The sequence below is a fragment of the Lipophrys pholis genome, assembly GCF_963383615.2.
Source record: "Lipophrys pholis genome assembly, chromosome: 17".
NCBI classification, from domain to species: Eukaryota; Metazoa; Chordata; class Actinopteri; order Blenniiformes; family Blenniidae; genus Lipophrys; species Lipophrys pholis.
The window spans coordinates 15,979,039-16,005,837 of record NC_137643.1 but is presented as its reverse complement, the minus strand read 5'-3'; the positions used below and the strand labels follow the sequence as shown (position 1 = coordinate 16,005,837).

The 26,799-nt window shown below is 40.7% G+C and overlaps 1 protein-coding gene across 1 annotated transcript in view; it reads left to right on the top strand.

Annotated features, from left to right (window-relative positions):
* csmd2 (CUB and Sushi multiple domains 2) overlaps positions 1 to 26,799 on the top strand; it is a gene marked incomplete at both ends in the record, with an annotated part of 237,338 nt that overhangs the window by 43,838 nt on the left and 166,701 nt on the right. The window contains 1 exon segment of the mRNA XM_080484336.1: positions 2,680 to 2,792. Within this exon segment, the coding sequence (XP_080340462.1) occupies positions 2,680 to 2,792 (113 nt within the window).

The window sequence follows — 26,799 nt, the reverse complement described above, 5'->3', positions numbered from 1 at the left end:
CATTGACACAAACACAGAAAGGCCAGAAGCAGATTGGACTGTAGAGTTGTGAGCAACATCAGGATAAAAAAATAAAAAAAAACAGGTGGAAAAGCAGCAGCAAGGTTTGCTTCAGGGATCAGTGACAATTGCCAGATGCGACTGAGTTCCCTGAGCAGCGACTGTGGAGGCAGAGGGAGCGTGGAACAGCGGGAATCCTTCATAGGCAAAAGAACATGCACAGAAATACAGCCGCTTTTAGAGAGACGTGTTATTTTCCAAACCCAACCCCAAATAGATCTGATGGTAGAAAGTTTGTTCGGGAAAAGTAATGGGAGGCTTTCCAACCAGACTGAACTAAGGGTAGTGTAAAGCTTGGAGACGGTAACATCAAAGTCTGCTCCTCTCTCTGTTATACATTGATTTAAAGCATACGAGCCGACTGCTGGAGGAACATTTTGCCCAGGAGAAGCTCACAGTCATAAAAATACCCTCTTAGATCCCTGACCCAAATCCCAAGAAGCTACTCTGGGATGCCATGGAGGGGAAAAAAATGTCATTTTGGTAAAGCTGAAGTGTGGATCAACTTAAACCTTTGCTGGCTAAAACATCAATGTCAGTTCTGTCAGCAAACACAAATAAAACATCATCAAACAGTGATCCTTACAAAGGCCTTTTTTTTTTCTCCAAACACTTTTTGTCATCGTGTATTTGATCCAAATATGACACAATTCTTGTTGTGGCCGAAGTTGACGCTAACATACAAATCTAAGGTCCCGTTTACACAACAACGTTTTTAAGTGAAAACAGAAAACCTTTGGCCGTCTGTTTACACGACAATGGTGCGTGGAGCCACTGAAAACAAAACTTTTTGAAAACGGCTCCCAAGTGGAACTTATCGAAAATGCTCTGACTCCGTGGCCATGGAAACATGTGGAAACAGAACGCTGCGACTGCACTTGCCCACCACAGCCATAGTGATTATTTCTCCTCCACTTGCATGACTAGACAAAACTCTGAAACGAAAATGCAAAAGCAATGCTTTATTTACTAAAATTGTTGCCTAAATGGGGCTTAACATGTGACGAGATTCTAACATAGCCAGCGGCGAGATCAGGAGATAGGCAGGACTGTTGGAGGTTATATTACCCTTCTAATAATGTACCAGTTTGTAATAAATACATAATACTTGGCAAGATAAGCTACAATTTGAGTGAAAGTACCCGCCCCCCCTAAAAAAACAAACACAAAACACAGGTCTTTTATGAATGACTTGTGTTGTGTTTTTTAATTTCAGTGTCTTCACAGATGTCACAGATATCAGCTTTCCTGTTTTTAAATAAGTTATCAATTTCAAACATACAATGTGTTCACATACCTCTAACTTTGCCTGACTTATCCTGAGATCAACATCCTATTTTAAACGTGCAAGCTCGTAACTTACCCTGCAAACACTCAAACAATGCATCAAATGAAAGATGATGGCAGAAATAAAAGTATATATATATATATATATATATATATATATATTTGTGTTTCTAAATCAAAGAAATTGATGTTTTGCCTGTTATTTTATAAGGTTCTCTCATGGTGAAAACCTTATTACACAGCATACATTTGTGAAAAGTGATTATTATGTCCATGTTTATTATTTCTGAATAAATGCTGAGCATTTACTGTCTTTTTAACTGGTATTTTAAAATTGTCCCCACCAAAAACACCGTTTATATTTTGTGTTTTACGCTTAACCGTCATTTCGAGTGTATGCATGTGCCTTGGGTGAAACAACGCGTTCCCTTTGGTCTGCTGTTTCAGTGTCTGTGCTTGTGCTGCACCTGGACCACTTGGCTACTACATCAAAGATTGGGCATGCATAACTAAACTGTGATGATACTGTAGTATGGATTTGGTTCTCGGTTGCTTTTGCAAGATACAGATCATAAAACTTATATGACAATGACAAATCTGAGGCAACTGCAATCATTTCAATGTTTAATAATGCATACTGATAGTATATAAATAACCCCTATAATTTCTAATGAAAAATAAATGACCCATTCTTACTATTTGTGTTTACGTAGCTTTGAGCTAGTGATTAGTTATTGTCTCACAAAATCAGAGTTGGAGTGTAGTACAAACACATGTCAGATGGGGTACAAAAACAGACTGAAATGTGGTAATTTGACGCATAAAACGATTGAATGTACAAGTCTGCTTTGTAAAGCTATATCAAGACCGTTCTCTATGGGCTGAGACACGGTTGGCTGAATACACTGTACTTTCTACAAACTACAGATGTGTTATAAGGAGTGTTTGTGGACGTAAATTCCGATAATTTTCAGTTTTCTGTACGTTGGGCTGTTTGTTCTTCCCCACAGTGGCCGCTGCGCCTGTAATTCAACACAAACACATGATTGCAGTTACTCTGTCTTTGCTGACGGGGAAGGAATCCGTTAAGGTTGTCTGTCCTGTTGAGGTCTTGACATTTTAATAATTTGCGGATGATTCAGAGCCTCGTTATACACAAAGTTATCCTTGAATGCCTGAGGGAACAGCTGGCTTGATGGGAGCAGACTTGATGGAAGTGGGCTCCACACCTGACCTTGCTACCAACTGGGCTCTTGATTGGATCTCGTTTTTTTGGGTTTTTTTTTTTTCTCTTGTCTGACCGTTATTGTCCTTCTGTCCATTTGTTCTCAGGTTAACTGGGTTCCAGCTGCCTTCACCCATTGTGAGTACAGGCTCCAGGCTCACACTGTGGCTGCTGTCTGACTACGCGGTCAGCGGGCAGGGATTTAAAGCTGCCTATGAAGGTAACACGACTTCTGTGTGGATATTTATTTCTTTTGGTTGCAAGTAAAAATGATCATGTTGTTTTGAATTCTTACAGCATGCATGTGTAAATGACCTTTTAAGATGAATTTCAATCAAGTTTTTTTTTTTCTTACTGTGCGTGTTCTTTTCTGAGAGTAATCTATGCACACATTTTTAAATGATGGGTTCTGTTTGTGTTCACTCAAGGAGACAAATCCTTCATGAATACTCTCAGACCTAAAAGCAAACATTGAGAGAAACTACAACATGACTTTACTCATATTACAGTTTAAAATGAGCTGTAGGCTTTGAACTAGTTCTGTTTTATTTAGATATATGCAATCTTTCTATTATGGGCTATTATCTCTCTTTCTTTCTTTCCCACCTTTATCACAGTGACACAGAGTGCTATATGACCCATGGCAGAATCATATTAATGTTAGCAATGACAGCTACATGTAGGAGGGACCGCGAGGCCAGGGAGGAAACGCAAATACAAGCGGGTGACTAATTAGACTAATTATCTGACAAGGGTTTGTCAGTCTTTCTGAGATATTGAGAATGTGCGGTTGTGGCTCATTGGACCAACATCAAGAGGCTCGGGAGACCCAAGACCACACTGCGTGACTCGATAAAATCAAAGACGAAAAAGAGCTGAGAGACTGTTTGTGAACTCCACTGGGAGGCAATTGGGGCATTGTGCCTTTCCTTCTCATGAGTGGAAACAAAACTGTCAAGCTTGTCTTGCTTCTGACCTTGGGTGATGTAACCGTCTCTTGCCGCAAATATGTCTCTAGAACTTTGCAGGTAACTTGTAATTTAAGACTGCAAAGAATTTAACAACTTGAGTTACAACGACGCTACTATGTCAACCAAACAAGACTTCTCGCTCTCTCGCGCTCTCTTTTTTTTGGACTGCAGTCATATCAATCACGGACGTACTTCATTCTATGGCGCACGGATACGGCACAGAGTGTAAAGTGCTGTATTTCTCAAACCTTATGGTGACATTGCTACTCACGAGGCTAGTTGAAGGATATCAAGCCTGTTGAGCCCTGGGAGAAATGAGAGCAAAGCCATAATTACCTGTCACCCACCTCGTGCGACGCGGGCGAGACCAACTGCGGTGACCTGTGTCACTCTGGGAACGGAGAGAGAGTCTCTGCTGTGCTGACATGTGGAGCTGCCCTGTAGGTTAGACTGAATGTTAATTGGGGAGTGAGAAGTACTGGAGGCATGCGAAGCCCAACGCCGGTTCGCTGCAAGGGAACGGATAGGAGACCACCCACAGGTGGCATTTATCACACAGGATACGCACACGAATCTCCGCAGTTCAGTCCGTTCCTCAGATGGAAAGCTGCCACCTTCATTCACTTCTATTCTATTTTATCCTTTGAACCTCTCTGGCAATTTCCTCAATGCCACATGCAAGCTCGCCGGTGCCATCACAGCCTTGTTAAAAAGACGAGGCATGGTGAATGTCCATGAAGTAACGAGACCTTTTTTCGGGGGGGGAATGAACATGAGGCTTTAAATGCTGAAAAAGAAACGGGACACTTCTGACATTCTCTGCGATGTTTTTTGTATAGGTTCAAATATCAGTAACTGGATGAAAAATGAGTTCATGTTTTAATTTAATCTCAGCCCTTAAATATCCACAGTAGTATTTGGGCACCTCATATCTGAGTAATGTGCACTTACAAATCCTTTTTTTTTTTCTTTGCTATTGAAATACCCAGGTAGACATGAAAGCGGGAAGATATTGCAAAGGCTGAGGCACAGCTTTGAGGCTGCTTTATGTGAAGTCCCATTGACCAGGTGCCATTGGCGTAGAGCCACTAGCCTGCTTCAATTTGATTAGCACCCGCTTATAAATGGTGTGCCTGGTGACGAACAAGTTGGTAAAAAGGCAGCCGCCAAAAGTCACACATGGCCAGTGACGTGACTGTGCGTCATCCGGAGAGGAAGAGGGCTGCATCTTGTCTTTGTCAGGTGGTAATTTAAAATTATACCAATGTGGATACCCGCTCCCAGTGTTTCATATTCACCTTTAGAGTAATTTTTTTTCCCCCACTTGTCAGATCACCCATTTCTTATTTGGAAATCTTCTGCTCTACAATTTTTGTTTATTTAAGCAGTTTGTTACACTCCATTTCAGTCAAACACACTTGTAAACAAATTACTTAACACATGACTGGGCTTTGTGCTCTCCGGCTACAGCGTGAGTCACCCTGTTATGTTGCTGCGAAATGTGATGGGCAAAAACAAACATGTACACAAAATGGGTTTCTACATATTCTGCCTTTATTGTCTCATTCAAAACATAGTTGTAGACGGTGTGTCATATACACTAGCTACTGCATTTAGTGGCCCAAGGTAAACCATAACCAGCCTGTTATCGGATGTCTTATTTTGCATTCTGGTTTTTCTTTTTGCAGCCCAGTGGCACTCTAAGCCAAAGTCGTGGGTGTATTGTTTACTTCAGGGAAATCAGACTTGAATAATATAGTTAGTGAAGAATGCCAGCTGTGTATAGGATGCATTAACCAGAGTTTACCTTGGCATGATACAGTTCTGTCAACATTTGTATGCTACTGATGCTCCTGTAGCCTTGTTCCATTCTCTGATGGGGACCTAATACAGTTAGTGATCTGACCCTAAACTCTTGTGTCTCATCGAGGCCAAACATGCTTCCTACATGAGGTAAATCAATAAAATATTATGTGGGAATTTGTTTAGGGGTCAAGTAAAGTTACAGCTGAGTTTAGAGGAAGTTGTGGGATATAAATGTTATTCAAGGGATTTTTAATCATACAAATTAACTGGAGCTTTGAACAAAATTAGATTCATGGTATGGCATTGTTGCTTGTGGCACAACTTTATTAAAGTGTTTTTTTCTTGTTTTTTTAAATGAAGGTATGGGTCATCCATTTTGTTTTAGCTGTTTGCCTGGTCATGCAAGTTATATCAAGAAAAAAATGTATATACGTTTACATACCATCTGGCAACAACAGCATGTGGCTACAGTACCAGTGGAAAAACCTCCACCAGGTTTAGCTGAAAGTACAAGCAAAATTTCACCCAAAATAAAAAGCAGCACGGCAGAATTCAAACTAAAAATGCTAAAATATGCAGCAGAAAACTTTAACAAAGATACTGTGATGACGGAAATAAAGAAGGCTAATTGTCTACTAAAAGCGCAACGGTCAGAGCTGAAAGAGCAAATTCACAGATGGTTCTCCAACAGTGAGCTGCTGGCAGAAATTCAGCTTATACACCAGTGTGACTTGTTTTTTGTGGAGTTTTTTTTCTTTCTTCATGACACATTGAATGACAGATGCAACTTATATTCAGGGTTGACTTATTGTGCGGAAAATTATAGTCATTGGGTGTGATGGTTAACACTCTCACCTTATATTGAAGTTTGAGCCTGGATTGGGTTTGTGGTGCTTTTTCAGGTTTCCTTCTGCATTCCAAAAGATGTCTTTGAATATAAAGGATCATTCTAAATTGCTTATAGGTGTGAATATGGGTGGTTTTTGTCTCTGTGTTGGTCATGTGATGGACTGGTGACCCGTCCCGGTTCTGATCCAGGCTGAGTTGGATAAACGCTCTTAAATGATGGATGGAAGTGTTATAGGGTGTTAAATTACAAGATTTTTTGGATAATCCCCTTCCTTTGTTGGAAAAAATCTATACTTTCATAGGAACAAGCTGACATGTTTTTGTTATTGTTTGGTAAATGTTTGTTGAATTGAGCAAATTGATCGTAAAGGCCTCAATTTTAATACCTCTTCCACCTCAGTTGCACAGAATGCCACGGAATGTCTATCTTTAGCTGTTGTTGTCCTTGATCATTACATATGATTCAGTGGGTAGACAAAATAGGCTACTACTGTTCTTTTTTGCTAACCAAGTGATTGTATGAGAATGTTGTAGGAGGGGATTTTAGGCACCTCTTGCTGTGTTTTTACGTGTGTCCATGCATGCCCTAAAACAACAATGCCATCTAGTCCACATGTGTTGGTTTTACTTCCTTGATGTCCTTCCTCAAATTGGATAATTCTTCTTTATTCTTTCTTTTTTTTTTCTTTCTCAGCCTTATTGGCTTTTCTCAGCACAGCTTTTTGGCAGTAAAACCTCAGTACTCGGCCGCCTCTTTTTATTAAGACTGTGCTTACCATCCACCATTTTGGTGTGAGCCCATCTCGTCTATATTAGATATCTGTTCTTTTTCAGCCCACACTGCAATAAGCCTAAGTGCTGCACAGTCCATCTCCCCAACACACTGCGTAATGGCCGAGACCACTCTGGAATCTCTCCCCTCTCATCACCATGGCAACCAGCAGACTCATTTTTTCATCTTATTCTTCTCTTTTCTCTTCTCCATCTCTTTGCAGAAGTCTGTACTCATATCTAATCTGTAGCAATGGAGAGGGAGGCGAAAGGAGGAAAAAGGAATTAGAAACATTTGCCGGGCTTCTGAAAATATCTACTGGGAATTGAGGAGAACTCTTATCTATTCATGTCTTACTGCAGTCCGTGCACTCCACCACTCACCACTGCCTGTTTCCTTCCCATCTTTCACCCCCCCCATCATTCCCCACATATCTGCTGCACCTTCAATCCTATCCTCAGTCCCTGCCTCCCATATTTTGTCTCGTCTTCCTCAGTGTTATCACTCACTCTCATTCGCTCTTTTGAATATTAAAGTACTGCAATGATTATCCAGTCATGTGTTGCCAAGATTCCTCTTCCGTCTGTGTCTTAGTTGCATCGTCAATGTGCCTCCCAACTGGGTCATCAGAAGGAAAAAAAAAAATAAAGAATCCAGCCCTGCTGCACGATTCAAGCAGTGTGCTTCCTCAGCAAGTCACTGCAGGTGTCTGAAATGGGAAAAGAAGATGTGCATACAATATTTCTGCTCACTATAGATTGTTTTGCCAGTCAGCACCATATACATTTTTTATTTCCCCATTGTTTATCCATGATCTGCTGGTGAGTTAATTTAAATTATAAAAGCTTTTTTAACTTTGAGCGCTCCATTGTCACAATAAGTCATCAGAGGAAATCTCTTTTTTTTGGGGGGGGGGGAAAGTGAGTACAGGAGTAGCAGAGGGAGTCCTTCTAGCGGCACAGCTTTTAATTTCTGCTTCCATCAGAGTTGATCTACAGTACTGTTTCTATCTACTCCCCCCTCTCAACGACCCTCACTCCTTCTCTTTCTTCCCTATTAGATTAGAGAGAGAGAGTGCGAGAGAGAGAGAGAGAGAGAGAGAGAGCGAGAGAGAGGTGGGGGCCGACTAGATGATGGTGATGAGGAAGCAGCGAAGCGTGAGTGAGTGTAGCGCCTAATTGAAAAATGAAACTCGTGTCTTTAAGTCGTAGAGTTGGCCAAATGAAAGTGTGATGACAGGGATGGCGGAAAGCGTATGGACCTGGATCAAATCCTACGATGCTAATGTTCTATTTTCCTCCCCGGGGAGTAATACACATTGTACTCAAGGGTATATTATGGCTCAGTTTGTGTGTTTGCCTCTGTAATTCAAAAAGAAAGAAGGGGGGGGGTCCTTTCACAACAGACTGGGCGCCTAAGAGATACTTTCCACTGATGTTGTCCCAGCCTGCTCTGTTAAAATTGGCTTTGATTAGGGGAAATGCACAAAGGCAATTGTTTGCTAACGAGCACTTTGCATTGATTGTGTGAACGATTTTGATTACATATTCAGCGTCGTTCTGCAGCCATACTTGCCATCCTCTCTCTGTTTGATGCAGACAGTCCTCACCGTATTCTCACCGTATTGTCTGTTCGACTGCAAGTGGCGGCATTTTGATTGCATGTGACCGGTAGCCTGAACTAATAATAACTGCGTATGAAGAAAACAAAGCAATAATAGCGCCACTGCAAAACATTGTCAAACATTGTAAACATGCAAACGTATTATTTGTTGATATTCAAAAGGAAACAAATCTATTCTAGAAATTGTTTAAATATTTTACATTCAGTATACATGATCAATCCAGACTTTTCAGATATTGTGTTGTCCTTTTTTTTGTTTGAATATTAAGTTTACAATTCATTGACTTATTAACATACTCAAGAAGTAATTACCGAGCCTTTATTCACATTCATTATGATTGTGATGGAATTAGTGTCAACACAGCTGTGGCTCAGTTCACATCGTACAGTATTATTGGTGGGGAAAAAAAATGAAACAAACCCTAATTTGGTTTTTGACATGCTAGTGTTGTCTGGCATTTCGTCACAGATCCAAATAGGCCATGGCCTCTTTAAATGTCAGTGACAAGCTGCCTATTGCTGCAGTAGGCCGAGTTTGAAGTTATGAAGGAAGTATGTTGAGAATATTTGCACAATGTGGACTTTCTGCTGCCAGGAATGGTTCCCTGTCCATAAAGGTCCCGTATTATACAGTTTTTCAACAATTTCACATATTTTTCAGAGGTCCAACAACATTGCATTCAAAGTATATTGCCTCGAACTTAACCTTGGTTCTGAATTTCAACCAGTCTAATAGTCCCTCTGGTGAGCTCTACTGAGAACAACTTTCTTTCTGTTCTTGGGGTACGTCCGAATTGTCCCTCCTATCTCCTTATATATGGACTTTACCTTAACCCCATGGATGACGTCACGGGGTTAAGGAAAGGTGTTAGGAGGCTTCCTAAAGGAGTTAGTGAAAGGCATCAGGTTGGTGTGGCAGTCATAATAATCCGACGGCGGCGCAAGTTAGTGACGTGTGCCGTGGTGGGGGAAAGAACTACAGGTTTCCGAAAATCGACTATAAAAAGCGCATTTAGGTTTTGGATGATTTAAAGTTGTTCAAGGCAGATTATTGCTTTGGTAACTTACATGATCTGCGTCCTTTTTCCAACATCGGGAGTTTCCATAAACACTCGGACCAGCGGGTCCCTTTTAAATGTTGTCGCCTCAAGGAATTGTGGGGCAGCATGAGCTCGCCTCCTTGGATAAAGGATGCATCAGTGGCTCCTATGCTAAAGGAGGCTCTCAAGGAAGCAACGAGCCTAATTTCCTTTGCTTATTGAGAATTCAGACAGTCCTTATCATGGCCGCCACACAAAACACTTCCGGGGTTAAGGAAAAGTCGATAGATATGGAGATAGGAGGGATAATACCCATAGTGTTTGCAAAGAGACAAAATAGCAACCGCTCATAATTTTAGAGGGCACAGCTCATTTACCTGTGGGAGTGTCAAAGTGAATATCCACTACCAGAGGGAGTGGTCATTTCCCCATATGATGCCATGAAGGGAAATTCTCTGATTTGCCTGTATGAGCACCCATTCGCCAAATAGGTTGCGCAAATGTATTTGTGTACTCGTATCTGTTCTAGTTGTGTGAGTGCTGTCAAACCATATGGGTGAAAGTCTGACTTGAACTTTGCTCATAGGAAACCATGCATGTGCCTCCTAACAAATGCCGCCATTTCACAGATGATCTTGAAATGGTGTTTGGAGTTTTCACACAATGTAGAAAGATTGTGAACATTTTTCATCCATTTTCTATAGGATTCTTTTTAAAACATATTTCAGCAGAACAACCTTGCAAAACTCTATTAAGCCTACAGATAAAACAGTTTCCAACACCTGCATGTTTATTCATAACCAAATATAACCCTGATGGGTATTATTTAATTTTCTCCCATTTCTACATGATCAAAGGCATTTTTTATTCTCCTATAGCTCTCACCTCCAGATTGTGTTTAAGCAAGCCAAACACGGCAAGACACACCCTCTCTCATTGACATATAAAAACAACTGCCCTCACAATAACGTTCATGGATGATATAGGTAAATGATATGTAAATACACTGGCATTTTACTTCTATAGCTCATTTTACTGCCCAACACACATGATTAGTCTCAAATGGTAGATTCTGGACAGTTTCGGATGTGGTTTGTGTACTGTCAATCAAACTTTGGTCAAACCGCAATCAGTTTGTTTTGGCAGCAATGGTTTTTGAATAATTCAAGCAAAACCCTTGTCGAATTTGTTTTCAATAACTACCCCCTTGTGTGCAAAACAACTAGGGACCGAAATAAATATTTAATGAAACCACTCCACAGCCACTTTGTTCAAGTAAATAGCGTGAGATGACCTGATGGAGCCAATGCACAATTGGCAGAATAAAGGCAATTGTTCTGATAGGGCAATTTCAACCCACTGTGGTTAAATCCAGTGGCTCCCATCCTATTTTCCTTGGAGCCTCAACAGATCATCTCTGTGAAAGGCTGTAGCTCCCCCTCGCCGCTCTCTAATATGCCAAAATACTGAATTAAAGGAAGCATCTGGTAGAGAAGCAGGAACCTGCGAAATAAGTGCAACTTGAAATTGCCCTATTAGTAGTGCTCTTTGACATTTGCAATTCTAATTCTTTTGATTCCCCCAGAGAGTAATTGATAAAGAAAAGCCTCGGGGCCCTCTCTATGACCCCCCCCCCCCCGCAAGCCCTCACAGCTTGGTAAGTTCATGGTTGTACATTTAGTGATCTCCCTTCACCACAATCACATACATTCCTCATCTATCCTTCTGGATATGCTCTTAGTAAGAGTTGGTCCCTCTTTGTATCTTCCAAATATCATGTTTGGTTATGTGCTGGTGCTCTGAGGAAAAGAGTAAAAACCACGAAAGCAAGAAGCAAGGTTGGCAGCAGGTGTTTCATATGAGGTTCGAGAGACTGAGCTTAGCTCATGCTTAATGGAGGCTCAGCTTTTATAGCTGTAATTTCTTTCCCTGCATGTATTTACAAATTTTCTTGGAAAATATGGGCTGTCTGGCACGTCCGGGTAAGCAGAGCTTCCTCTCTGGCAGATTGTCGCTGTTATTAGTGTCTGGCATGGGAGTCAGCCCGCTAGCGTGTCCGACCGTTAAATGCTTCTGACACTTAATTAATGGCTGATTGTTGTGTGGCAGTTCTCCGTCAGCCTAATTAAGACTGTTTCAGGATGCATGCACATGCCCGCACATGCACTTTTTTTTTTTTATATAAACACGCTAGTTCCTCTCATGCACGCTGACTTTGACAAATGTGCATAGCCTCAATATTCCCCAGGAAAATTCTTTGTCGAAGAAGTGCTGCTGTTTTTTGTCACCCACATCACTCATTGTGCATTTGAACTTTAAGTCTGAGCTTTATAATCACTACAATTATTGTTTCTATCAGAAAGTGATGAAGAAAATAAACCTTCCTGGATCTCTTTCTGTCCTTGTCTCATAGTCTCTCTTGAGAAAGTTAACTGTGTTTGACTTCTGAACACTCTAAATTATTTGTTCTCTTGTCAGGGAAATGAGTTAAGTTACTCACCAGCTTCTTCGACTTAGTTCAATTGTAATCATGCAGCATATTTTTTTCCCACTTAAAAAGAATGGTGTGGCTGAGTTTAAGAGAGTGAAGTAGTTGTTGAAATCCTTCCAGCTCTCTCTTTGCCTGTCTCACATTATGTTAATATTTGATAGTGAATCCCATATCTAAGCCTTTTTGGGATTATTTTTCACACTTTCTTTATTCTTTTTTCTCTTTTTATAGAACTGACATGAGCGAAGAGAGCTCTTGACAGTTCCCATTGCCCCGCAAGTCATTGCTATACGCGTCTGCACGGCACAGCACTGCAAGACACGCTCATTTTTTTTTTTTGGTCTCTCCTCTCATTCCTTCTTGCCCTCTATTTGTTTTCTGGGTGAATGGACGGCAAGACAGGGTCTAGTCTGTGGTCCGGACAAGTTGTTGTTTTGCTCTCCAGATAAAGGGTGGAAAACAACACACCGAAGTTAGGCTGCACGCAGACACAAAAACACAGCTGTGAGCAGAAGCCCCGCAAAGGACACCCACCCACACACACAACTAGACACAGGAGCACACATGCAAACATAGCATCCGCGGCGCATTGGAGCATGTACAGAAAGGTCACCCTTCCATGTGAACCCACTGCTTTGGGTGGGTTTGTTTGCAGTGTCTCAGTGTGTGTGCATATGGCCACCTATAATATTACTTTTGTGGAACTGCTTGTGTGGGCGAACACATACAGTTTTTCATAAGTGAACAGTGAACTCAACTTACCATAACTGTGAGAGGAAAATCAAAGCTCTACTATCTTCTTTTTGTGAGCTCTCCTGTCGAAAAAAGGCTTGCTTTGTATTAGTTTTATTACTCTATACTAAATAAATGTTTGATCGCATAATCTTGTGGATATCGGACTCAGTTATTACCTCTTATTGTAGAGCCAATAATTGTACGAGTTATTTTCTCAACCTGGCAGCAAAGGAAAACTTAATCCACTTGGATGTTAGAATGAAAAAAATGATAGGCTTACTTACTGTTACTGCTGCAGGCACATTCAGTGATTATTTCCGTAAATATGAACAAATTCAGAGACCAAAGCTGGGTCGAGGTTATTGTAGTATTATCCACACCGTATAGAGGAATTATAGAAAAGGGTTTCGGGCAAGTTAAAGGATATGTGACTTCTACTAATCTATATAGTGAGTTGAGTTTGAAACCTTTTTCCAAGGTTGTGTTTACAAAGTTCATGTATTAGTTTGGGGATGCACTGTGGTGTAGTCAGACTTTTGGACCCCTTTTGGCTGGAGTTTGCTCGTGTGCGTTGGTTTTTCTGAGGTTACTAAACAACTTGAGGTTAAACATCAGGTTAATATTAATGACTCTCTCAGTTGACAGTAGGTATGACGGTGTGTGTAGGTTTTTGTCTCTCGGTGTACCCTGCCTTCGCCTGTAGTCAGCTGGGATTGGCTCCAGCATTCTGTGACCCTGAATTTGATAAAGCGGTATCGAAGATGGATGGATGTATTTTGTAGTTTGTGCACCTGAGGAAAAAAAAATAGATAACTATAAATAGAGAAGCCTTTGCACTGTGTGGACATGCTATACTTGCAATGAGCCAAGCTATGCTTCCATTCAAAGAACACTATGAACCATGTCTTCTGAATATTAGAAGTTTAAAAAAAAAAAAAAAAGCCTTCAGAAACGTGATTTATGTTGTGGGGATGTTGAGCTTCACTGACTGGAGCAAACTGTGTTCCCATTGCTTCTTCATGAGAGCGCATATGTGTGTGTGACTTTGTGATAAACTGCACACATGTAGAGAAACCATAGCGGCTCCCGCGGCGGGAAAGCGACTGGAGAGTGAACAGTGTGACAATAGTACACAGCAACAAACACACCAACAGAAAGTACAAAGGCATCGGTTGATGTGTGACGGCACATTGTTGATTGGTATGTTTGCAATTCCATACCTCGCATGCAGGCAAGGTCTTCTCTCTGGATTCACACATGCCTTTCCGTATTTTAGGTCCTGTGAACGTCCCTCTGTGACAGACTACACACTTGATAGACGGGTCAGACCCTCACTGCATCTCAACCAACAGAGCAGGGGATGTGAGGAATACAGGGCAAAGGCACTTAAGATTCTGATAAGGGAGATCAAAAGATAAAGTATGGAAAATTGGTATAGGTAGATAGTAGATGGAATGTATCCCAGGAAGTGAGACTAGGAACCTTTGGAGGAATATTCTATTTCCACCATGATGATGTATCATATAAAAAAAAAAAAAAAAAGATCTCAGAATATCACAAGCAGTGCACACAGTGCATTTGCTGCACCCTTACTCAAGCACGACGCCCAGCCTCCTCCACAGCCATGCATTTTTTAGTTAGTGAGCTCATCCCCCCCCGAAAAAGCTCTGGGATCCTAAAATGCCCTTGCTTATTCAGGCATAGTACCTTTTTCTTTGACATTATTAGTTGTCACCTAAAACACTTCATCCAGTTTTGTTTGACTTCTCCAAAAGGTTGCCAGTGTTGTTATTGCACTTTTTGTGTGTGGAACCAGACTGGCACACCTTCTGCTACTTTATGAGAGTGTGTAATTAAACGCCTCAATTGGCCCCTTGTAAATGTCATCTGCTCAGTCCACTGGATTGGAGACTTTGATGTAATTAATTCCAGCCTGAGATAACCCCAATCAACTAACTTGATGTGAGTGAGGTTGATAGTTGACAATTTGAACCCCCCCCCCCCCATAAATTCATCGTTATATATCACGTGCACTGCATGTCAGACACAATTCCTATCAGTTTGCAGAGCCTCATGTTGGAGCAAATGACAAACACTATTTTGTTCTATTTTTGTCGGTTTGAAGTTTCAATTTAGGTGAGGGGGCATGACAGATTCTGACTCGTCTGGCCATGACAGAAATCTTTGAGCGCTCTTCTCGCACTTGCATAAACCATATAAAGCATTTGTAAAGCATTGGTGAAAATATGTTAATTTGCTCTGCTTTTGATGTTAGCCTTAGCTTTAATAGAGAAAAGAAACTGAGTCAACAGTGACTGTAAGCCCAAAGCAGTATGCTCCATATTGTGAAGGTTTTTCAATAGGTATGTGATATGTGGAAGTTTTCTATTATGCATTGGCAATTATATTAGTCTACACATAGTTTAAATGAGTCTCTATTGAATAATGTTTTTCCCCCTGCTGAAATAACAGCTGTCATTTGTGTCACAGGATCCTCTTTCTTTATGATCAGTTTGAGATGTTGAGCTTTTGAACTTCAAGTTGGAAACTTGCTGTCTGGAGCTTTTTATGTCTGGCTCTCATTTCTCTCTCTGCTCAAACCTCCAGTCTCCCTCTTGCTCCATCTATCTTGCCCTCCCTAACAGTAATTTATATCCTTCTCTCGCAGGCTCTATCTGTCATCAGGATTAGCCTCGTTTGCTTGTTAGCGTGCTAGCTCTTTTTTACTCCCTCGCTCCCACATTTGTCTCCCTGCACAATCCCTGTTTTGTGTGGATTAGTGCCCGCATTGTCCTCGGATTAGGGTGTCATTGTTTCTGAGATGGGATGAGGTGGGGACGTGTTTCTGAATATGGGTGTGAGTGTGCACAGTATTTTCGAGTGCGTATCTGCATTTGAGACTGAGTTGATGAATCTCCTATTGTACTTGGAGCTTCTTCTTTTTTTTTTTTTTTTACATCATGCCAGCAGCACAAAGAGGAAAGCTTTGTAGAGCTTGATGGAAAGCTCTGTGACTTATACACCCTTCTCTTGTCTATCTAATTGGCATATTTCTTCTTCGCTGCCAATTGTCGAAGTATGTGCTAGGTGTAAGCAATATGGCTCCAAAAGCTCTAAGACTTGGAGTGAATTACTGTCCACTTATGCCGAGGTAATTGAATGGTCAGCCGAGCAAGAAAGGAAACCCTGGAAGGGCGAGGATGTGGAGGTGGGAGGTGTGACCGGGCTGTCATGTTTTCATGTCATGTTCAGTCACTCACAACACAGACAGGAAAAAAAAAAAATGGTTTGGGATTATTAAAGGCGGTACCTGTATCGATCGCATAGCAGGAGTTTCGCGTCAGCTCTGTGTGACAGCGGGATGCCCAGCAGGTGGGAAACAAGTGAGGTCCGCTGATGTACTGTAGCTATCTAAACATCGCAGGCAGCATTTTCTCCGACACTCAATCTATTGTGTTTGATGGTGTGGTGTTCAGTTTCTGGGTAACTGACTTTTTTCGTTGTTAAAACGTTATTCAGTCCCTAACACAGGTGACTGGATGACCGGATTCTGTCATTTGGAATGTCTTTGGTTCTCCGCAGTAGCTTCTTCTCCTCAATTGGTCTGATTGGAATTAAACTTTAAGTGTGTATTTACTGAAGCCTCCAGTATAGGCCACTTGGCTGAGCCTACATTTATCACTGAGCAGCTGTGCAACATAATACATCATTAAGATTGCCTCGCACGCATGTTACAATCCATGATGAAATACCCCGAGATAGTTATGAAAAGTAACTGGTGCATTCTCTCTCATTGTTTTAATTGATGCCAACCAAGCGGCTCCTTCTTGGCCGCTGTGTTTAATCATTTCTTCGTTTACTATCCTCCTCTAATGTGCAGCCATTCATCAGGCCAGATGCATCGATCTGCCATTGCCAATTCTCTCCACTCATCCCTTTCAGACTTTATCGACAACTAAATATTCACTTGTTAGCCACATAAAACATCAAAGGTCAAATTTAAGTCCTGTCACATTTAAAAAAAAAAATGTTTCTGGAATATCTGGTTGCAGTCAAATCTTTGTTGATTAATTCTTCATGTCAGTCTTTTTGCAATATATTGTAAAATTGTGTAAATTTAATCTAATTACTATGGCCGTAATGCTGGAACAGTATGTTCAGAGTCATGGTCACTGATTAGATATAGGATTTGCTGATTGTTCTGTATTGGATTGTGAATAATTCAGTCCATAGTGTGATAAATCGCAGTACTGAATCTCTGCAAAAGGCACACATACACAGACGTATAAACCAGGAACACAGTGTAGACAAACATTAGGAGACACAGAGGCACCGAATGATATAATTGTCTCCACGCCATCACATGGACCCAAGCTTTGTTTGTTCTCGTCTTCTTTCACTCATGGAGAATCAATGTTTGTCCTACTCGGTTGCATTTCCGCTATTTTGACGCCGACAGTGAAGGAGCAGCCGAGGCTGTTTCAGGATGATTTACTGGAGGGAGGAAAGACAACAGGAAAGTGTCACGGGTAAATAAACCTTCCCTCACAGGCCGCTTTGAAGTGGACAAATATCACCACGAGTCTTATAGAGACTGGGATTTTAGTTGATTTGTGTTTATCCTTGTGCTGATTTGTGTCCCTCGCTGACTGTCTGCCTGCTGCTTGAGCCCCCCGTGCAAATGTGCCGCCACTGAAGCATAAAGTGAAGGCACACCTGTTTGTTTTGTGATCGGCTCTTACCCATCATTTGGCATTACCGTGTGGTCTATTTGAGGCCTTAATTCAAAGCTGCTATGCAGTGTAATGAGGCAAAGACGGGGAACAAGCCGGGGTGTTGTGTCAAAGGGAGGTGGCGCTGGTTATTGCAGAGAGCGCTGTCTTTTGAGAGTGGGTGGGAAATAAAATTGACATCTTTTATGCGAGTTCAAGTAGGGGTGGGAACACTTCCAAAGTTTTCATAGATGAGCAGTCACATAGTTTCGGAAGACACAAACCTCTGATATTGTATTGCCAGAGGCAGAATGTTGTACAGGATTGATACAATGGGCAAATCACATAATGCTCAAACTTAACAAATTTGTTAAACTCCTGGTTGAATTGTAGGCTGCATCAAACAAATAAAATCACTCAATTGGCAGACAAAATAATTTGTGTTTCCCACGTCGCCCACCTGTTGGATGTGGTGTCAGGTGGCTGTGTTACTCAAAGGCAGTAAAGATGTATGCATCAACATTACTCCAAGCAGTTAAGTCTGTTTGCCAGCAGCAAGCATGAATCTTTTTTTAATTTGAAGATTTATGATAAGTTAAGTATTAAGTCTTGCAGGCATAATGACTGTAAAGACAGAGTAATTAAAGTGGTGTCTTGTCCAAGGTGTAACCTGCCTTTAATTCTAAAACTAACAAAAAAATAAAAAATAAAAATAAGTTGAGATTGTCAAATATTGTCACAAGTCCAGTTGAAGGAGAATATATGGAAGCCGGATGAATTGAGAGTAGGGGTGCTCCTGGTGAAACAAAACATATAATTAAATCTAAATAATTGAAAATACTTGATTTGATTTCTCATCATTATAGTGGAATAATTATATACCTTTCTTTTTGAATCCTGTCTTATGGCTCTGTAGCCTTGACGAGTGGCAATCGGCTGTAGGACAATTTAGTGGCCTTTTACATTAATGAAACTATTTGATTTAACAAACTAAGATTTCCCCAGAGGGGCAAGGACTTTTCATTTTTGCCAACTAACCACAAGCAACTATAATTGAGAGTGATGGTGTTATGCTCTTTATTTTCACTGCCTATACATGGTCGTCTGGCTCATGAACAATATGTTTTGATAACAATGAGATGATCACAGGATTTCTTCCAACTATGATTCCATGTAGTGTTTGAATGGCATCTGTACAGATGTCGCAACAATGCATTTTATCGTAATCCTTGTTTTTGATGTCAGTTGTTTGTAAGATGAAAGCAAAAAATCCTTTCTTTCATTGGGGCCCATAAATTGAAAGGAAAAGCAGGATAAAGCAAAAAAAACAAAACAAAGAAAACATGGCAAACCCCCAAAAAGCTCTACTTTAAGCTTCATATAAGAACAAGAAAATATGGCATATAGAGAGGGATTTAAAAGAAACAATAGTAATACCAGAACACATCTTTCAAATCAGATTATCCAAAGTCTTTTGGTTCTGCAGGGGCAACAAGTAAACCACAAAAACACTGTGGAGTATACGGAAAATACTAAGGATCAAGTTGAATACAGTTCATTTATTGCATGATGTACTCTGGGATAAGATCAAAGGTTAAATTGAAAGGAAGAGAAGAGAAGGGAAGTTGTATTGGTATCATATTGTAAAAAGATTGACTAATATATCATATGCAGAAATCCATAATTGCACATTGGATGAATCATATACCAGAACCTATCAATGTAATGGATTTCATAATTGCCTGACCCATCCCATATGCCCATAGTTCAATAATTGGCCAAATGTAGCTTATTATGGTTTGGTTGAGAATGTCTTTCACTCAGATGCTATTTCAGACATGCAACAGTGGATTCAAGTGCAATCAATAAAAGCACAAATTGCAGAAGTAACCTTCTTTTCATAGAAATCCCCTTCTAAAACTCAGTGAAAGGAAAATTTGGCTTGCATTTTTTCTACTCTTGTGGAGATGTACTTTATTCTTCATATTGGCAAAGTGGGCGTCTAAGGTTAGGTTAAAATGCATTGCCATGGTACCTGTCTAACAGGAAAAAACCTGCACTTATATTATGGCATGAGCAAACAAAAGATGGTTCGAACTCATACTTGCTTACTCACTTAGTAACATGTTTTTTATAACTAAAATTATTGTAGTACAGGACATTCTTCCTAAAGATTGAAGAATACATGGGAAAACCTTTTTCTTTGATCATCAGCTATTTTCGCTCCTGATTACAGTATTGAAGTATCCCATTTAATTTCACTCTTATCTGTGAATTAGCTTTTTAAATTATTTCCAATCACACATGACAAAGCTATACGTATGTCCACCTGCATTTTGAGGAATGGACAATATGGTGGGAGCAGGAAATGAGCAACTATCAAAATCACTCTTAAAATATAAGCTTTTGATATAAAGTAACTTCTTAATCAAGCGGGGTGTTAAATCTCAGTTCTTCCTTGGAGATAGAAAATATAATAAATTTAAAGGTGGAGCGGAGTTTATATAAATGTATTGAATAGGCAAAGCATTAAGTCGGACCGTGTTGTATTCACTACATGTCGGATAACTAAATCTGTGAAGAGGTGTGAATTGAGGAGGACGTGGTTAATGAAAGGTTTGTTTAGTTCAGTTGACCTGTTAATTTGATGGGAAGAACTCTGGTGTGATTATTACAAGGATGCCTTTTCTCTCATTCATACAAGACTCCAAGCATGTGGCGTGTGACTGTACAAGCCGTACAAGTGATGCCTTAATGGGTGTACAGTCACGAGGAAATTCAGATATCCATCCACTTGTAGCCCCATTCTAAGAAAGATATGCATTTGTTTCCTCATGCTCTCCACAAACCTGCTCATTTACGCATCAACACTTCCTTTTCCACAGTGTCCTCTCTGGTGGGCCTCCACTGTTTCCAAGGCAACCTGCCGAGTGGGGGGAGGATTGGCCGAGGGAATGGCAAAGCAAGACAAAATGCAGGAAAATGTAGACGGGAGGATGTCAGACTTCCTGCGTTTGCCCCACCTGTAGGACATGTATCCATATGCAGTGTTGGACTGACTGTCTGCACGTCACGCCTCAGTGAGGAACAGCCAGTGGTGACACCAAATATCTGCAGCACACTGACACTTGATGTGCATATTTACTTTTTGAGGCTATCCAACGTTTTTGTCATTCTGATTTGAAAATGTCCATTTGGCCATCAATCAAAAAATGTGCACATGAACATGTGGTTAATGTAGTCAACACATCGTTAATTCTTTTTTACTCAGTTGCTTGTCAGATCTGTGTATATACGTTATATTGTGAACAAGCAAAACAGCATATTTATACAAATACCTAAATCACATGTATACATTTCAGTTTTTAACTAACATAACGATATGTCATTTAATTGTTTATTTAATTGCCTTCAGCAACATCTAACCAAATTGCTGCCAATTTCCGTGCACTTCTGATCTTTGGTCACATGCACGTGAACTCGCCCACACAAACGCGGGCGGCACATTGCCTCCTAGCTAGCAGCTAGCGCATTCCATTGATGTCAGGAAGATGAGAATCATGCTAATGTCAGAGAAACAAACAAACAAAAAAACAGTCACAGATGCAACAACGAGCAGGAGGCGGTGCGGCAGTCGTCAGTCACGTGGTCGCAATCGCACTTTGGTAAACGAGATGCAGAACCGAAGAAAACTATTTTCAGACGCTGCGAGAAAGATTAAAAAAGCATCACCCCAAAGGGAACTAGAACCAGCTTGTTTTAATGTCTTGAATATCATTTTTGTTCCCCACAGTCGATGCTGAGAGATGCCTTTTTCAATAAAAAAGCAGAAAATTGCATATTTACCTTGGGGAATTTTGTTTAGATGCAGCCGGCCTTTACTAAGTGTTTTCTTACACAATCTTATAGTTTATATTTTTAAAATAATCTATAAATGGACAATTTTCTTTTCTAATATTAGGAGGTAACATGTTCTATCCCCACTTTGATATACATTGACAGACTTAGTTCAGTATTACAGCATAACCACCTGATTCATAAGGAATCAGTGGCTATTAGGTAAACCAGTGCAATTTCAAATCATCATGATCTTTATAATTTTGAGTAAATTAGCTTCTTGCACCTGTGTATTTGCTGGGTGCAGTTGGGACTTGTGTTTTTTTTTTTTACAGTGGCTTTTTGGAAAGAGTTATGCCAGTGGAGAGATAAGCCATAAAAGCCAGGGGGATTTAGATGCTTCAATCCAGACAGAGTCAAGGCTGTACACAGATGTACTGATCTCTCCTCCCAGCATCCCCAGCCCTGTCTCTCATCTGTCTTCTGGCTTTCCTTGAAGTCTCTCATGCTCCCTGATCCCTCTTAGTTTAGTCTCATATATACTGAATGGCTACTGAATGGCGCATTATTCCGTTTTGCAGACATTGTCGGCACCCATCAATTCTGTATGAGCTCTCCTTCACACCTCAGCGCCTCCCACACAGCAACTGGCGTTTTTCATTGCACCTGCTGTTGTGTGCGTTGGAAATGGGGATAACCGGAGTTCAATCCAGTGCGTATTTGTATGCGCTTTTTCTCTGTGTATCTTTGATTGCGTCTGCACAGAGTTTCCGATCTCCACTCTGTCTGTCGTCTTTAACCCAAAACCATTCAGACAGATGACACACATCAAAACATTTAACCATTACCTGCACAAGCAGATGCACTTTACACTAATATTCTGTTCTGATTGTAGCTGTGCTCAGTGACTTTTAAAGTTGGCATTTATTATTATACATCCAACAGACTGTTTCTCCTCTAAAAGATGGGTTGTCTTCTATTCAGGTCTGATAGTCTATCCCAAGAAACAATAGAAATATGCCAATGTTAGATTTGATCTGCAGGCACATGACTGAACCAGTCAAACTCAGAAACAGCAAACATCTAATAATTGGCGTCATTTTATATTTGGACCAATTTCATTAAATTTTTCATTTAATTGAACATAAAAGTAGATTAAATATTCTTTGGCATTTCACAGCTATAATACAACTGTTTTATTAATTTTGCCTGATTATGATCTGTCTAATCCTGTTGGATCCAACAGCAAAAATTGCATTGTTTTATCACTGTTTCCATTTTTTATTTTTTTTTTTTAAATTGATATCATCCCACTGTGCACCTTTTTATCTGGTTTTAAAGCACCAGCATATTTTTTTCATGGTTCTAAAACTTGTAATGTTTCATTACTTGTATTTCAATATGCATCCATTACTGCAACCATCATGGGTTTAGTATGAATGCAGAACACCACAACACTGCACCACCAAACTGCTGCGATTGTCAGCACTCAAATAACCGTCGTACAAAATGGAGAAAAATAATCAAACCCTTTTGTGTGCCACAAATGTTTCTATGCTAATGAATCATCATCTAAAAATTTGCCTCTCAATTTTGCAGACACAGCCTTTGATTGTACAGACTGTTATGTTGTACAGACAACAAACCTGATTCTTCTTCCTTTATTGAAAATGGTTTATCTCAATAAAGCGCTTTGGGATTTGCAGAGAATGGTAAATCATCGTATTACACTTAACTCACTCATTGACAGTTATAAAACACAGGAAGACTATTCCCACATATTTTTCGTCTGCCATACTTTTGCACACGTGCAATAAAAGAGATACTAAGTTATAGTGAACCAGTATTACAAAGTAACTATAACAGTGATACTGTCTACTTTTAAAGACCAACAGCACACACCTGATGGCTGCAACTTTTAGAAGAAAAGGAATTGTTTACTGTAATTTTACATATATTCACCAGGCAGGTCAAATCGAGGTGAACAATCTCGGCCATCATTCGGAAATGATGACGGCAAGCACAGAGCTCTTGGACGGCGTACAAGGAGAGTGAATTTCTGCATTCCTCAGCCTCTCTAACCAGAAGTGATGGGAGTTGCCAGCTTTTGTCCAGCCCATGTGTAGGGAACAGGAGGCATTGATTGAATTGCTGCTTGACAAAGCAGAAACTGCTTATTGAGCTAATGCACCTGTGTGTTGGGATCGATCTCGCAATGTCACTTCCAAATGCATAGCAGGAAGATGTAGAGCGAGGCAAGAGGCACAGAAAATGGAACAGAACGATGGAGGAATTTGGAAAGAGAGATGAGAGTGCGGAGGGATGTTCTGGGATGAATACAAAATTGTACATAACTCCTGAGAGGTAAAAGCCCCCCCCCCCCCCCCCCCAAACATCCCTTTTTTAGCAAACTGCGTTTCGCCTCTTTATCCCTCATGAACACACACGCCGAAATGTGCTGCTCCTTCTTGCTGGAAGCTCATATAGTGCCAGGTGCTTGATGACAAAGCTGTTTTTCTAATCTTTCTTCTTTCTCTAGGAAATATGAGTCATTTCAAACTATTAATGTATGTAATTATATGCTTTCCCATTTCAGTGTTTGGTTTTTGTAATCAAAGGTGAGAAAATAAGTACACTCAAAAGTAATCTCCTCAATGTGAGGGACTGAGTCCTTGTGTGAAACAAGTAAACTCTGGAAAAGCGAAGTCCTCGCCCACCATAGGTTTTCTTCTTCACCTCTGTAGTACCTCTAGTTCTGTGTAACTACTTCTCTTGCTGTTGCACTGTCAATCACCTATCTTTTTCGATTTGATATATGACAGAGTGATGCCCCGTCAACTGTAGTAATGTCAGTTTTTTTTCTGGCTTTTACTGCATCTCTCCTTCTTTGTCCTGACCTCTGAGTAGAACTTCAGATTTAGGCCTGTGTACACAGCATTTCAAGTGAGAGCGCATTGTTTTGGTTTCAGACAAGCTTTGCGTTTACATGGCAACATTTTGAAAACGATGTCCTTATACACAGAAATGGCAGTGATACTGAAGACGGTGTAGTTTTCATGTTGGGCCACTAGTGGATGCTGTTGTTTGTTTTTGTAATAAAACCACACACATGCATGCAGACAACAAAATGCAATCAACATTACCAATGGCAAGTATGCAGACTTTTCCACGGACAAACGGCAAAGTTGGATTGCTATCACAGGTGACTATACAGGTGACTAAGTTCCAGGAGAATATGGGCTGGGAGTCATTCCCCTCTGGAGGCAAACATTGTTATTATTGTCCAGCTACTTTCCCATGCGCAGTAGCAGTGTTTCCAAATAATTATGTTTTTCCCTGTTTTCTGGTTATCGTGTTATCGTGTAAACAGACACCAAGAAAACAACTTCTGCTTTCTCACTTGAAATCTCTCTTATTGCTTAGCAGACATATAATTTATTAACCCTTGGGTGCATGACCTACCCATACCTGCACTCTTCCTTGTGTGAGGTCAAAAATGACCCCAGTGGTGTCATGGTTAGCAGTCTTACCACCAGGCAAAAATATCCCTGATTCGAGTCCCGGTTGGTCTTGGGGTCCTCCTCAGGTAGAGTTTACATGTTTTACCTGGGTTCGGGTATGATATATCTCAGAATTGGATCTGGATCTGACGTAAATCTGAGTGTCAAACAACTTTTTCAGTCTTGTATTAGGATTCCTGAATTCACATTCTTTGTGGTGTTTTTTTAAGCACTTTCATGACAAATGTGTCCTTTTGTACAGGGATATATAAGCATACCTTTTTTTTTCTTATGAAGGGTAGCATGACAAATTGAGGAACAGGCTTGAAGACACCCAGGAAGAGAGAACATCAGTCTTATTGGGGTCAAAGGTCACCCCACAGTAGACGAGCTTCATAGCACCTCCTCCTTCACTGTCCTTTGTCCTCGTCACCAGGAGTGAGAGGGAGATGAGGAGGAGAAAGGAAGGAATAAAGGAATGTAAGCAGATGATGTGAGGGGCAGATGGTGTGATGAATAGCTGGGCGCCTTCACTGTGTGCGCGTGTGCACTCACTATCCTGTGTTCTCGTGCTTCAGCCACAGGCCAGTGTGTGTTGTAGAGTGAGCCGCGTTGATGGACGAGGAGCATCGTTTGCCGTTTCAGCAGTGGAAGTGCTTAAAGCATCCGGGCCCCAGGGACGGGCAGTGTCACAATCTCCCATCCCGGTGACTTATGGACCTGCCATGAAGAACACCTAAGGGCTGGACGTGGGGGGGGGGGGGGGGGGGGGGGGGGGGGGGGGGGTTGGGAGGTAGAAGTCCACGTGATGATGAAAGCCAGATATCCTGGAATGAAAGCATCTTCCTTCTCTGAAAGAGAAACTGCCTCAGTTTTTGTATGAGCACTGTGCAGGTTAAAACTTGTAAAATTAGTGTGACATATGAAAGCTTGTGCACAGAAAGACTTTAATTGAGACTAATGTGAACTCATCTCACTAATATTTAAAATTCAATCTTATTTTCTCACAAGCTCAATTTTATTTTTTTTTGCGTTTCTTTTTTTTTTTTTTGGGTTTTGTTTTGTTTTAATCCATCTCCGTCGACATATTTCATCCTCATCTTCCCTAAGTTTAGGCCATAAATGAAAATGATTGCGATAAAATAGATTTTAAAGGCTGCTGGCTTTTGGATAGCCGTGCCTTGCTTTCCTGAGTTTTGATTCTCACGACTTAAATATTCTGGTAAATGCTGAGTCAGCATATTTGAAGAGACATTTGTGTTAGAGCACTATGCATGTATGTTGAAACCAAGTTGGAGAACAAAAATTTGTTTCCGCCTTCAACAAATATCAGTTTTTGTGTCTGGTTCATCCGTTGGAGACAAACGCATATTGTTGTAGAATCTCGACGATTCTTAGCCAAGTTATAAAGTGTATTTGCCAGTCCTCTGCTTCAGGCGTAGCCCTGTTCTGGGGATTGCACGAGTAATGGCACTATTAGACTTAATTTATTGCCCAAACTAATAACCTGAAATGAACAGTGTGATGAGAATATTACATACATGCACGCCTCCACGCACGCACACACACATGCACACGTTCCGTGCATGCATGCCTCTTACTCGAACATCCCCACTCTGACAGTGCTTTGCCCTCAATCAGTTTTAATGCAATGAAATCAGTCATCCTGTTCATCTCTCGCTCTCTCCGTCACTATTTCTCTCTCGGTCTCACACACACACACACACACACACACACACACACACACACACACACACACACACACACACACACACACACACACACACACACACACACACACACACATGCACAAACTGTCATTTTCATCAGTTGTTAAATTGTCTATTTCTCACACACCTGTCATCATAGTCTTCCATTTTTCTCCCAATCC